At 40.5% G+C, this 15,037-nt stretch overlaps 1 protein-coding gene across 1 annotated transcript in view; it reads left to right on the plus strand.

The window, feature by feature from the left end:
• Positions 1 to 15,037, plus strand: part of CEP350 (centrosomal protein 350) — a 70,340-nt gene that overhangs the window by 49,502 nt on the left and 5,801 nt on the right. Inside the window, exons 31-38 of the mRNA XM_066324737.1 lie at positions 696 to 840; positions 3,535 to 3,695; positions 4,293 to 4,432; positions 5,320 to 5,402; positions 6,028 to 8,081; positions 8,375 to 8,776; positions 8,864 to 9,010; positions 10,126 to 10,248. Coding sequence (XP_066180834.1) covers positions 696 to 840; positions 3,535 to 3,695; positions 4,293 to 4,432; positions 5,320 to 5,402; positions 6,028 to 8,081; positions 8,375 to 8,776; positions 8,864 to 9,010; positions 10,126 to 10,248 — 3,255 coding nt within the window. The remainder of the gene's footprint in view (positions 1 to 695; positions 841 to 3,534; positions 3,696 to 4,292; positions 4,433 to 5,319; positions 5,403 to 6,027; positions 8,082 to 8,374; positions 8,777 to 8,863; positions 9,011 to 10,125; positions 10,249 to 15,037) is intronic.

Here is a 15,037-nt window from a genome sequence, read left to right on the forward strand (position 1 = left end):
GAGTTTCATCCTGATAACTTTGTGCTGTGCTCAATAAGACACAAAATGCAGGGTCTGTGGGATAAAAGATCTGCTTATCCAGACTTACTACAAATATTTTCTTGGCAAATTTGCTGAGGAGATAATAATAAAATGTCTAATGTGTGCCAGAGGTTATGTCCAAGGTGTTTTAAAGGTTTGTAGGATCATGTTGAACCATTAAGCATCATTTTGGAAGAACATTTGCTCTTTGAATTTTTGCCTAGCCTCAGAAAAATAGTGCTGTGTTGTTTCACTGATTCAGAATGCCATCTTGCACCCTTTACATGAAGTGGTTAATTTTACTAGTTTATTTACTAGGAGTTCCTATTGCTGCAGATGACACAAACGTATTGAACACTTGTGAGTCAGAGCCATGTCAGTTCTCTTATGTGGTAGTAGAGTAGTCTAAGCAGGTTTACAGAAATCTAGGCTCAAAGTAAGCAGTCTGCTGTTGCTGGAAATCTAGGCTCAGAGTAAGCAGTCTGCTGTTGCTGCTCTTGGTTATTATTGTTTTATTGTCTAGCAAAGATTAAATTCTTCTTAAGATTGCTGTATAGGTACCTCTGTTTGAGATGTCCTCTTGTCATGCTGTTCTTTCCTTCTAACTGGCTCCTCATGACAGTGATCTTTTACTTTCAAACTGCAATTACTTATATATCCTTTTCTTCTGTCAGTCTTCTCCCAAAAGCAGCATATCTGTATCAAAGCAAGACTCTAGCAAAGGCAGCCACAGAACTGGAGGACAGCTGCGTTCACCTGTGAAGTCCCACCAGACATCTCACAACTGGTCTGATGAATCTTTATCTATGACACAGTCAGGTAAGTGTGATATCCACTTGGGTTTAAATTGCTTTTTCAAGGCTTTTTCGTTTAACAAACTTGAAATGCAGACACAGATGTGGGGAGGCAGACAAATTCCTGGAAATTTCCAAGGGCTGGGGTTGGTGAGAGTATTTTCCTATTATGTAATTTGATCTCTTCAGTTGAAGAAGATCTTAATGTAAAAAGTTTATATCTTCTTGTAGAAAGTGGTGCAGATTCTGCAAGCACATATGAAGAAGAGTCAATAGTTAAGGTGGTCCTAGGATTTAAAAATCCCTCCTTCTGCACCCAGCTCCAGAAGCAGAACAGCTCTGTTACATGGCAATATGGGAGAGACCTGTGGGCCTGCTTTGCCGTGTGCAGAATTAGTGGATGCTTCAGGACACAGGGGTTTATTTTTGGAGGAGAATTTGGTCCATGTGCAGTAAAATAGGGCCTAAGCTGGCATTTTGAGCTATAAAATCTCCTGTATGGACTCCTTACACCCCTTATTCTGTGTCCAAGCTGGCTGCCAGTAAATGCTGAGGGGAGGAATACTGGAAGTGAAGTGGTACAGAGCCGCCCTTTCCCTGCTGTGCTCTCAGTCATGTAGATTGCAGGGATTCCTAAGCCACCACCCAGTGGGTCACCATCGCCCACTCTGTTCACCTGGGAAGTCTGTTTTGACTCTTTCCATGCTTTTAGTCTCTTGGATATCTTGTTTTCCACAGTGCATTTGACAGAGCACCACAAAATACTTCTTAGCAAATGAGATACCATTAAAAACAAACAAACAAAAAAACACAAAACAACAGAAAAAAAAAAAAAAAGGAAAATGCTAAGTCTTTGGTGGAAAAAGAATTAGCAGGTTCTTTTGTGTGTACTGGCTGTTGTTCGTGACTGTTGGTAACTTACTGTGAGAAACACCTACGTATTTGCCCTGAGTAATCTGTGTTGGGATTCTGTTTAGAGAGCAGTTTCCAACACAGTGAAGCTTTCAGCACCTTGATAAAGTTATTTTAAAGCTTCAACTCAGCAGTCATATAAGGAAGCCATTATGAAATGTAGAGCAGGCAACAGTGATCATGAAAATCAACTTGTGCAAAACAAACTATTGACAGTCTTTGATTTCAAATTCTAAAGAAAGGTATAAGAAGTGGGAAGGCAATCAGGATGGTGCTGGTTTCACAATAAATCATTCCATTGCAGAGACAAATGTTCTGGCCTGCTGAATAGCAGTGAAGTCACTGCCCTGTCAGTCTGATGCATGCGTAGACAAGATCGTCAAAGATGAAAGCATGTGCAGATCTTTCCCTTATGAGTTGATCAAGAAATACTGTAATTACATAGTGGTCACTTACTGCTAGGGAGGAGCTGTTAATTACAATGGCATCACAAAGTGCTCCTGATTAGCAAGTGAGGTTCCATTCTTTTTGTTTGGGTTTGTTGGTTGTGGTTTGTTTTTTTTTTTTTTTTTTCATTCTTTAAATGGTTAACAACAGTTGTTAATGCAAAAAGAATACAGTAGTTTGATTGCATTTACTGGCTGTTGTTAAGAATGGAATCCATCATGGTGGTATGTTATGTTCAGAAATGAGATAGATTAGGGAAATGTCAGCTGTTCCTGCTAGCTAACCAAAGCATATTGGTAACTAGCTTTCTAAACTACTAAGTAAAGTAATTGGCATTTATGAGCATCCAGAAAACATTAACAATGATACTGAGCATTAGAAAAACAAGTCAGCCAAAACCCTCTTCTTAGAAGCTGCAGCTATAGAAGAGGAAAGGGCACATCAGCTCAGGGAGGAGCTCCAGTAAGGCTGTGTCAGGTAAATACTTTGAAGAGTTTTTCATAGTTAATTTTGGTAGCACAAATCAGGGACAAGAATCTTGTTTTGCACTATGTTGGTATGCATTTAAAATATGAAGCAAGTGGACATGGTCAGGTGGGTGGAAAAAAACTTAAGAGAGACTGAGGCAGTCTCTTTCAGACTCTGAGAGACTAAGAGGAAATAAGGAAAGCTGTTACAGCAGAAATAAGAAAATCAGCAGAGTTATTGGCAGAATTGGATTACCATGCAGAGACTGGATTTGAGTAGCTGGGGACAGTGACAATCTCTGCATTGTTCAGATTGACTTCCCTTCCAGCTGTTGGCCAGTCAGCTCTGTATTTCATAGATGTATTTAGTCTAGGTGACAGAAAATCTGCATGGGCCAGAAACTTATGCTTGGTTTGAAGTCCACTGTCCCAAGTGACATTCTCATCAATGAAGTGTATTCTGCAACTTGAAACTCAATATTATAATTGTGAGCCTGTGTTTCAAATATATTTTTGGTGTGCAGCTTTGAGCTATATTTTTAAATACATCAGAAAAGTAATTCCTGCAATACCCAGCATGACAAGCAGCTAATGGCGAGAAGCATAAACATGTGGTTGGTGTGAATAAGCTTGGTAATAAGTTATTGTATCAGTGCCTATCTCTTTTAAATTAAGCAAGATGCAACACCTTTTTATATTTTACACACATTGTAGTGTTTAGAATCTGAAATCCCACCTTAAGAATCTTACTATGTTAAATAATATGTTGACATTAAATTCTTTGACATTTCTCTTGGACTATACTTTGTAATTACTGAATGACTGTTTATTGCTTTGCTTAGAATTGTTTTGTGAGGTGCAAGTTTGTAACAACTGAAACTAAACATTTTCAGAAACCACCTCTGATCAAAGTGACATTGAAGGACGCATCAGGGCCCTGAAGGATGAACTACGGAAAAGGAAATCTGTCGTTTACCAGCTGAAAAAGGAGCAGAAAAAGAGACAAAAGGAGAGACTGAAGGCCCAGGAAGCCAGTTTGATCAAACAGCTGGAGGTGAGGAACAGAAAAAAGAAGGGCAAAATAACAGATTATTAGCCTTGGATAAATCTTTATAGTATGGATGTTGTTGGCAGAATATTGTTTCAACAGCTGTGAAAGACACACTGTTGTGATAGAAGTGTGACTATTACACAGAATCACAGAACAATTTGGGTTGGAAAGGACCTTGAAAATCTTTTTGTTCCAACCCCCCTGCCGTGAGCTGAGCAGGGACACTTTCCACTAGACCAGGTTGCTCAAAGCCCCATCCAACCTGGCTATTTAACTATTTCCAATCATGAGCCAAAGCCTTGAGGCAAAAATGCCATTCCCTTTTAAAATGTCTATCTGTAATGGGTTGCTAGCAGTATTCTGGGGGTTATGTAGGTTTATACACATTACTGTCCAGCTGGGATTAAAGATTAGTGCTCATGTAATTTGGTCTTGGAAGTAAAGTATTGAAACTTTTAGGATTTGCAGCTGTAGATCTTGGCAAAGTTAAATAGATTGGTTTAGAGAAACTGGGTGTATTATTTATTCCTTTAATATGTTTTGATTGTTGTTCTAGTTGTGGTTTAGTGTATTAACAGTGGAATTGTTTTCCTCGTGCAGTCGTATGATGAGTTTATCAAGAAGACTGAAGCAGAGCTGAGCCAAGATCTGGAGGCTTCACCAACAGCCAAACCTCAGATTAAAACTCCATCCTCAGCTGCTGCTGAAAAACCTAAGATCAAGGCACCACCACTCCATAGGTAGCTGGAATTTCTCCTTCTTCTTTTTGAGATTATTCTGGAAATGAATACTGTTTTAGCCAAAACCATGGATGCAAGGAGGGCTGCTAACTGCTCTGCCTTTTTGCACTGGACATTGGCAGTATCCAGTTGACCCATTTGCTGCTGTCACCAGACCCAAAACAGATAAGATTTACTGTGTCTGTAACCTTACTGTGTCTGCACCTCACTTTTCTCCTGCCCAGCCTTTCAGGCTCTATTTTCAATTTTTAAAAATAATTTTTTAAATCATTATTTTCTGTTTTGCAAGAATTCTGCCAGATAACTTGCATGTATTATCAGCCTGAAGGCTTTTTTGTTTTTTTCATTTTGGTCACTAATTATGTCCACTGCACTGTGTGAGGCAAACCATTCATCTTTGCAACTTAAATCTGGTTTAGATCTTAGGTTTTAAAGGGTAGAGAATTGAGCTGATCTTCTGCACGTCCTACTGTATTTTTAAGCATTTCATTTTCTCCAGCAGATGGTGCAATTTTAGTGCATCCAAATTTTAAAAAAAGGATAAAAACAATGCAACTTTTTTTCCCCCTCTCTCTCTCTCTCTCTCTTTTTTTTTTTTTTTTTTTTTTTTTTTTTTTTTTTTTTTTCCTGGAAAGAGATAAAGCTTGATTAGTCTGTTAAAAAATTACTCTCCAAGACTTTCCAGACTCTCCTCTGTCCCCATTCCTATTTTCTAAGGTCACAGTATGTTGATGAAGCAAACTGTTTATGTTATAATTATAATGCCACATTGGTGTGGTGTTACAATTATACATGCTTGTATTTCCATTTTTATCTATTAAAAAAAACAATGAAACATCACACTCTGGTGTAACTGTAACTCAAGCAATTTGATCTTTCCAATTTAGGCCTGAGACAGCTAAAAACTGGAAATCACTGACTGAGTCAGAGAGATCCAAAGCATCTTTGGAATCCATTTCAGAACATGCAGGTATGTAACTGGAAGAATCCATATTACAGATTAAGACCTTGAAGACTATTTTAAAATTCTTGAACCTTTTCCTTCTTGATTCAGGAAGAGGTTTTAAGAGAGGATGGAGACTTCATAAAATGATAGTGATGGAGCTGTATTTTTTGCAGTTTTATTTAGCAGAATTCTGCCTTTGCAGAATACCCTGTGTATTCAGTATTTAGTTTACTCTTTCTGTGGTTTATATGAAACCATAATTAAGTGACAGCGTTATTGTTTTCATTCGTTTCTTGTTCCTTTACCACTTGAGTTCAGATACTTTTCACTGTTTTGCTGCTAATGATTATCTCATTATCTCCCATTCTGATTTCATTGTATTTGTGGCTTGCAAATAAGTAACTGAGACCTTACCTTGGGATACTGGTTAAAGGAACAGAAGCAGAAAGAAAGCTTTATAACCCTGGAACTGCATGGAATTTGCTCATGTTCATAGGACAGACAAAAGTATATCTTTCCAAGGCACCAGTTTGTATCTTCTTTTAACATAGAAACCTTGATATTAATTTAGTTGCCTGTGATTGATGTTTTCAGTAAAATAATGTGAGTTATACAAGCTGCTGAAATTTACTTTTTGTTGTCCTTTAAGATGCTGTGTCATCAAGAACCGAGAGATCTGTGTCTGTGCACACCAAGAAGGTGGCTGTGACAGATGTCCCTGCAGGAGAAACTTCTGGAACAGCTTCCTTGGCGTTAGGGTTAGCAAAGAGTTCCAGAGCAGGATCTGGTGATTCCTCAGAGAGTGTCGCCTCTTCAGCTCCTCTCAAAGATATGAAAGACGTTAGCAGGATATCCCTTGAGTCAGTGAACAAAGTGGTAAATGCATCCAGTGTTGGTCCTACAATTAGCCATAAATCTGAGATTTCAGAAGATCTGGAATATGTGAAATCAGAGGAATATGAGAGCGGAGGTTCTGATGTTAAGCCTGTGGAGAGTTCTGATGTCTTGCTGACATTAGATGAAGGGCGGGAGAGTTCACTGGATCACTGCTCTGGAAACAAACACTCTCAGAAGGAACTGTTAGATGTAGCTCTGGAAAGTCTTCGTGATACAGAAGAAATCTTAGAACAGAGACAGTCAAATAAAGATGCTGTAAGTGGCCCAAGCATGGAGGAGACTTCTCACAAACTCAGCAAATCTGTAGAGAAAAAAGATGATCTGCTTTCAGACCAGCTCTTGAGTCAAAAAGAGCCATCATACCTTGAAGACTTTGAAGGATCTTCCAGAAAACAAGCTTCAGCAGAAGAAACACTGCCTGAGGAACGCTACAAAGATGACTTTGAGGGATCCCTGCTCTCTGCTAATGGGGAGTCCCTGAGGGAGCAGTCCCAGCACACCCACACCAGCAGAAGCAGGTCCACCAGCCTGGGCAGCGATGGCGAAATCAGCGAGTGCCTCAGTGACAGGTCTCTCTCTGGCAGCATACACTCAGAGAGGCTGCTGGAACTCAAGTCCCCAACAGAAATTCTGAAGAATACTGAACGTAGAGATGTGGACCAAGAACAGGCTCCTGCTTGTTCACCACTGTGGGCCTCAGCTTCAGTCACAGAAGAAACAGATAATTTGTCCAATTTCAACATTGGAGATAGAGTACTTGTGAGTCAAGTCCAGCCTGGAACGTTACGGTTCAAAGGGCTGACGAAATTTGCCAAAGGGTTTTGGGCTGGTGTGGAGTTGGATAAACCTGAAGGGAACAATAATGGAACTTATGATGGTATTAGATATTTTGATTGCAGAGAAAAGCATGGTATTTTTGCTCCTCCTCAGAAAATCTCTCACATTACAGAAAGTATCGATAGCCATTTAGACGCAAATAAGGATGATGAAGACTCATTCTTTGATGATAGACTGGAGAAACAACACGAAGCTGAGCAGAAAGATAAAGAAAGTTCCAAACCTGGCAAAGAAGCTGAAAGCCAGAGCAGAAATGCAACAGAGAACTATTCCCAGGATAAAGCTCCTGTGGACACAGCTGTTTCAGAAGCCTCAGCTGAGGAAAAGGTTGATGAGGAGTTGTCATCCAAAGCAAACAGCATAAAAGAGATTTCTGTAGCTACTGGTTCATTTGCCCAAGAACAGTCAGTGGTGGATTACCTGAAGGATGCTGTAAAAGAGGAGGCCAGCCACACTCCTCTCACTTCTAGTGTTGTGGATGAGATTTCCACTGCTCAGTTGGATGATGTGTCAGATTTCCTTTCTGAAAAACTGGAGAGGCAGAAGACACTGGGAGAGGAATGTGCTGAAAAGTTAGATGATCTCTCTCCTGGCGTAGTGGAGAAGCCTGCAACTCCACTGTTGGATTTGCTGACAAAAGAAAAGAACCAGTTAGAAGCACAGCTCAGTCTGCCTCTTAGAGAGGAAGAAAAGTCAAAAGACCAACTGGAAAAGGTCAGTTTGCTGACAGACAGTCTACTAAGAGATTTTGTGAAAGACACAGTCAATCAGTTACAGCAAATAAAGAAGATCAAGAATGAGAAAATCCAGATCAGCAACCAGGAACTCTGTGATGTGAAGGAGGAAGCCACTACTCCACTCGAGCAGGTTGAAAAGCAGATTTCAGACGGACTGAATAATTTCTTCTTAAGTTCTGATTTGGAAGATGACAGAGAAGAGCTTTCCTCTCCAGACATGTGTCCCAGACCAGTGAGTAGCAGACATCTTTGCACTGATTTTAAGAGTTGATTGTGCCTTTGATTGGGGATGACTGCATCAGGAATGTGATGTGGCACCAGTTTTTCTCCCAAGTTCTGTTGGATGATGTGGAGATGACCTGTATGTTCTGTATGTGTCTCATACATTTTTGTGTATCCCAGTGTATGGCTTGTTTCGGTAGTTATTTATTGCCAACTACATCAGTAAAGCATTTAAAATGTAAGCTGAGTGAGACAGCAGTGTGACACCACTTTCACATTTACTCTGTGGCTCTTGATTCACAGGAGAGTCCCGTGTTTGGTGCCAGTGGCCAGGAGGAGCTTGCCAAGAGACTGGCAGAGCTGGAGCTCAACCGCGAGTTCCTGAGTGTGCTGGGAGATGATCAAGACTGGTTTGATGAAGACTATGGCCTGAGTTCCCGTAAGCTGCAGCAGAAGCAAGCTGAGGAAGCAGCAGTGCTGCCCCAGGCAGAGCCACAGAAGGTGCCACCAAAGCCCAGTGAGGAGGCTCTGGCTGTCCCTCACACTGCAGTGGAGGTGGAAGGGATGGTGCATGCAGCAGCAGAGGAGCTCTGGAAACTGAAAGAGCTGGGTCACGATCTTCAAAGCTGCAGCCTTAAAACAGATCTTAGTGGTACCCTCCAAGAGCAGGACACAGACACCATAAACAAGCAGGTTTATAGAAAGGTATGGTCTTCAGACATTTTGAGTTTGCGCTTTGAAAGTTTATCATGGACAAAAGAAACCGTAACTTTAATTTTTTTCTTTGTTCAGGTGGTATTTGATTTAACAAGAGAGATCTTTGGGGAAATCTTTGCTGAGGATCCTAATCTGAATCAGCCCATTTGGATGAAACCGTGTAGGATTGCATCTGCTTATTTTCGCCGAGTCAAAGATCCAAATGATCTGGATGAAATCAAGGTAGGAGTAAATCTTTGTTGAGCAGGGAAAGTCAGATGAAAAACACTGAACTGGTATTTAGGTGAGTGTTAGAAGATCGTGAGAGCTATATACAGCAAGGGATGAGTTGAGAAAAGAAAGGAGATTACCAGCCTGAAATAAAATATGTCAGAATGGTCCTTCTTCACTCAATAGATTTGACTCCCTGTCCTTATGACTGCTCCTAGTTGTTTTTAAATCTCAGTCCTCTGTACAGAGCTGCCAGGATGACCTTGATCTTATAAAATTGGTATGCTGACAGTCTGCTGCTGTAGCAGATTTCTGTGGAGCTCTGTATTGCTAAATTGGAATGGATCCAATGGTAGGGTTGGGCCAAATGGGATGAGCTAGATTTTTCACTCAGACACACACACACACACACCCCTATGCCAGCCTCTATGAGGACAGCAGGAGCTACCCAGAGGAACCCAAAATTTGACTAGTGAGGGCATTGTTGTATTTGACAAGCCAGAGGAGGCCTCCATGTTACTGGTGGTAGCACTCAAGGAAGGACAAAATCACAGAGCCTAGGGGACAAACAAGAGCTTGACTGGACATAGGTTAAACTTGCAGGGCTCCATTGGGAAAAAAACAGTATCCTTTAAAGCCCTCCACAAAAAGCCTTCCATATGGCTCATCAGGACACAAATGAAAACTGTTCCTTTTGAAATTGAGGGAGGGGCTTGACTAAATTTTGATTAATCTGCTGAAGACACAGTATATTAACTGTCTAGAAAAGCAAAGCAAAGAAAGAAATAGTATCTAAATCACTCTGTTAGTTGAGAAGACTTTCAAAAGCATATGGCTGGGGACAGCAGGGGCACAGGACAAGGACACCAAATTCCCACCCTGCTTTTCTTTAATATTTTCCCATAAAATAAATTGTCAGAATCTTCTGTTTGTGTAGTGTTGAAAGTGGCTTCTCAAAGTTACTACAGCAGTGGGTGTCCTGTTTTTCCCCCCCACTCCTTCTGGGTTTAATAATTGTCCTGCCAGCTGATGTGAATTCTACAGTGTAACTTTTTAGGGGACCTGCATTGTGCACGCCTTTAATTTCTTAGCTCAGATGTGATAATCTCACCTTTACTGTTCTGTAGAACTTCATTGCAGCTGAAGTACTGAAGTTGTTCAGCCTGAGGAAAGAGCCTAATCACAAAACAGACTGGCAAAAGATGATGAAATTTGGGCGGAAGAAACGAGACCGGGTGGATCACATACTGGTAAGTGGATGAAAATAAGCAATCCTGTCAGGTGCTGTCCACCAGACTGAAGTGTGGCATAGGAGTGTATTTTCAGTAGTCAGTCATGCTGTCTAAGAAATACAAACTGTGCATGAGGTGTGAGAAGTCCAGTTCCAGTGAGGGAAGGTGACTTGAGTTAATTCTGTCTATTCATTTGACTGCAGTATAAATTCACTCACTCCTAAAAAGTTTAAAGCATGAATTTCCAGAAGGAAACACTGAAATATTTGATTGAGAGTAACCTTTTCTTTGAGAAGGGAATAATGTTTTTCCTCTTAGTTTAATTTAAACTGTTTTTATTTTGGCAGTAATATTATTTAATTTGAGACGGTGATATAAAGAATGTAATTAAACTAGTGAATGCAACTGCCACTGGGGCAGTGTTAAAACTGCCTAAGATGGAGCATGTTTGGCTGTGTATAGTTTTTGAAAGTTATTTTGTTGGATAGTATTGCCAGGATGATTAACATATTTATTGGCTATAATGATAGTGAAGGTTCTTCTTGGGAATATGAGATGTCATTAACACTGTGCTTCACTTAATTACACCTGGAATTGATTCCACACAATGAGCACATACAAATTTGGAGTCGTGGGTCCTGTGGTCTTTTAATTGCCCATCACTGGAGGGTTTCCAACACAGGGGTTTAATGATATGTAAATAGGATATCTATTTATGGAAAATCTATTTATATCTATTTATGTATGTAAAACTATATTTTACATATAGTTTAACTAGATGTAAATAGAGTATCTATTTATAGATCCAAATACATCCTGATACATTTGATTCCGGGATGCAGACGTTGTTAAAGCATGCACAAAAATGTTCTATGTTTAGATCCCCAAAGGAACTAATATTACAGCTATTTTGCATGTGTACCAACTTCCTAATTTTTTTTGCAACATAGCTAGAAAGAAAGAGTCCTGGCTGGAAAAAATTTTTTCTAGCTGAAGGCATCCAGAGTGCTTCAGGTGAGGTTTGAAGTTCAGACAATCCAGTCTGTGATTTACATGCAGACCCAGTCATGGAGCTTTGACAACTTTGGCCTAATACATAATGTGTTTAATTTTATTTTGTTCTCACAAAAATATGGTAATAAAACTTCAGCTGAAGACTGGGAATAACTCGGTGAAGGTTGCAGCATACCATGCTTTAGGAATAAGGCAGTCTCAGGGGCATTTCTTACAAATTTATACTGTGATGTGGGGCACTATCAGAGGAACTTTTAACTGAAAACCTAAGGGGAGATAGTGGTCAGTTTCTCTTGCCTTATTTTATTGAAATCTCTATGAAGCATGAAGTATCTGGACAGCTTTCTCTGTCTCCTAGTCAACCCCAGCTTAAGGTCACAGATCCAAGGCCAGAAGAAGATTTACAGGTGCAAGACCTGCTGCCTATCGCCAGTAGCTCATGGGTAGCCGTAAACTGAGAGGCCAGTTTTAGGATTCTCCACATTTTGTTGAAAGTATGTTCAAGCAGTACAAGAGAGCAATTTCCTGAAAGAGATGATGAGATGGTTTTTGTAAGTTTAGGTGCTGTAGAATTGTATTTGAAAATCACAATTCAAAATACTTAGTTCCATTTTTTGTGAAGATGTAGCCAGTATACACCAGTGCAGTGTGTAGGGGATGTCATGTGAATACATACATGAGCTGATTGATTCTCCACATTCTTTTGATACTTCTAAAGACAATGACTGCTGAAACAAAACATGATCATTTTTAAGCAGAGATGAACATTCTTAGGCTTCTGTTACTTGCATTTAAACTTAGATCACAATTTCTTCCCAGTTTCTTCATTTCCATTTTAAGTCAAATTAATCTTAAAATGAAAACATTCCTTCACAGTTTTCTCTTGAGACAACTGTGTATTTTAGTGATATTGAGAAGACTGAACACACCTGAGTGTTCAGTGCTGTCTGACTCAAAAGCTGGGCGTGACTTTTATTTCTTCTGTCGGCACAGAAACAAATGCCAGGCTGTTTTACTGAACTTACTCTCCCTGATTATGCCTGGATGTACTGTTCTGGATTTATCACATTAAACCCTATTCCCAGTGGAAGGTTCACTGTGTAAGTGAATCTTCCACTGTAAGTGTAAGTGTAAGGGGCACAGCAGGAGAAGCAGCACTGGTGATCTCAGTGACACTGGGACCTGTGGCTTGGCTGTCACAGGGGGGAACAGGATGGATCAATCCTTTGCCTCCTTGCTCTGCCTTCAGCTTTGCTACTTCCTCCAATTGCTGCACTTACAGTTGCATTTTCACTTTGGTCTGTGCTTTCCCAGCATTGACACCAATGTGGTGAGTCATGTTTTAGTGCCAGTGACAAAAGAACATCTTCCTCTTCTCCTTTTTGCAGCATTCGTTTTATATTCAATCAGGCATCTCTGTCCTCAGAAAGGATTTGTTCTGGGATTCTTCAGAGATCCCTCTGATCTGCTGGATATTTGCTCCAGTTACTAACATTTATAGCAAATCTTGGCTTTCAGTAAACAAGTACAGGAGATTCACATATATGAAAAGCTACTTTGTTTAAAATCAATTTAAAGGAATGTGTGTTTGCTTTCTTCCCTTTCTGTCCCTTGGCGTTCTTCCTTTATCACGTGTGCTGTCTGTGCTTTGTGGAGAGTGTCAAATGTACATTTTGGTACATCAGGGCTGCCAGCATCTTTCAAAACCTGTTTTTAAACTACACCAAAACCCCTCATATCTCCTTATTTAAGTTCAGGTGCTGACAATAGGTTGTTTCCACTCCTTTTTTTTCCACTTGGGTCTTCTGCCAAAACTCCCTGTGCTGATCTGTTTGAATGGGGCTAAAACAAACTCTGCCGTTGCTTTCCCTGCCAGCCCCCCTTCTCTTTTATCTGGAGCTTGAGAAAGCAGAGCTCACATGATACTGCCAAACCTATGTGTTTGGTTTTCACACCTGAGGAGCCTGCCAGCAAAGTGCTGAAAAGTGGTTGATCTTCTGACCTGTTGATTTAACAGCCAAAATGTTTCTCTCTATGCAGAAAAAGCAGGGCTGTTCCTACCAAGCTGGCTTAATTGGAAAGCTGGAGGTGCCACCGCTGCAGCACTCCAGATCTAAACCCAAGGGGAGGGCACAGTAAGAAGAGACTGAAAGGCTGCTTGTGTGCTGTGTCTTAAGGTTTCCAGGCACTCTGAGAGCAAAAGGCTGTGAGAATTCACCTGCCTGCCTTCTTCCTGCTGGCCTTCTTCCAAGACGCTACTTTATATCTGGATGCTTATTCTTTTTAGTCTCACAATAACCTACTGACTCCTTAAATGTAGTTTATTTTAGAGATATTCATAGATTTGAACAGGAATCTCAAGAAATCAAAACATGCTAAGTCACGCTCTAAAGTTCCTTCTGATTATATTACTTTATTACTTTATGTGGGTTTTTTTAGGCACTGTGACATTTACTAGATGGCAAGCAGGATCATGTGACCATGTTATCTCCTGGTTTTCCTCTTGTATGCATGTGCCCCCCTCTTTTTTTTAATAAGTGTGCATACAAAAAAAAGAAAGGCACAAAGGAAAAAATACCACACAACCTTCTGCATTTCATTGCTATTTATCTTTTCGTGTAGGATGGAATTCAGTTTCATTAGAACTAGTTTTCCTGACTTTACCTAAGTGAAGTGAAGTTTCTTTCTGGTATAGAGATCTTGGTATCAAAGATGTGAAATTTTATTTTTGTCATGAGAAAGTGCAAAGGACTGAAGATAAGGCAAAGCCCATTTCCATGCAAGCCATGATAGTTGTCAAATACTAAAGAAATGGTCTCAATTACTTAGGAGCAGTTTGTGGTAACACAACAAATGGGTCAAACCTTTCCCAGACAAAGGAGTTGCAACTGCCTTGGCTCAGATGGTGCAGCCAGGGCTGCAAAGCAGCACAGCAGTTTCCACACATGTTCTGAATACACTGTAAACAAGAGTTGCCTGCAGCTGCAAATTGCACATTCTCACAGTTTTCCAAAAGTATGCTCGAGGAAGTACTCCTAATGCCAAAGGAAATTGTGCACTCTGCCTCTGAGAGAGGGGGGAATGATACAGGCAAGAGAAAACTAATTATTGATACTGTTTTTCTTTCTGGTGCTTTAAACATCCAGCCTTTTCTCCTCCTGGATCAACTACCTTCTCATTTCTTGTTTACTTTTACTTCTTTATCTTTTCCATGTATCTCTTTTTGCTGCTAGAGCACAGTAAAGAAATTGTCTCATTACACAATTGTCAGGGAGACAGAATAAATAGCACCTTAGTGTGGATCTGGACATTTGGGTTTGTTCAAAGCCAGTGAGATCAGAGCTTTTACTTTTGGCCTGCTTGATTATTTTGCTCACTCGCTTTTCTCACCCCCGGTGTTACCTTCACTAAGTATTGACTTCACTTTTCAGCAGTGGAGTCCTTCTGGCCTGGGAGGGTTGGGCAGAAAATCCCATCAGTCACTGTGGTGCAGCTGCTCCAGGTTACCAGCCTTGGATGTCATCAGTCCAGGTCCTTGGGCATCCCCTGGCATTTGTCTCCACCCACTTCCTTTGTCTTCAGGATCTTCCCCCATTTGCAGGGTTTTTCCTGCAGCAGCCTCTTCACCTTCTCCCTTGGAGACCCCTGTTGTTTTTTCCCAAATCACTTCTGCTTTTAGGGAGTCCTTTTTCAGCATCACCTCTTCTTTTCATGACCCCTGTCTCTTTCTTTCCCTTGTTTTAATAGTCTATGAAGCAGACACACAACACATGATCAATCTGCAAATTGCTGC

This window comes from Sylvia atricapilla, chromosome 9 (genome assembly GCF_009819655.1).
Source record: "Sylvia atricapilla isolate bSylAtr1 chromosome 9, bSylAtr1.pri, whole genome shotgun sequence".
NCBI lineage: Eukaryota > Metazoa > Chordata > Aves > Passeriformes > Sylviidae > Sylvia > Sylvia atricapilla.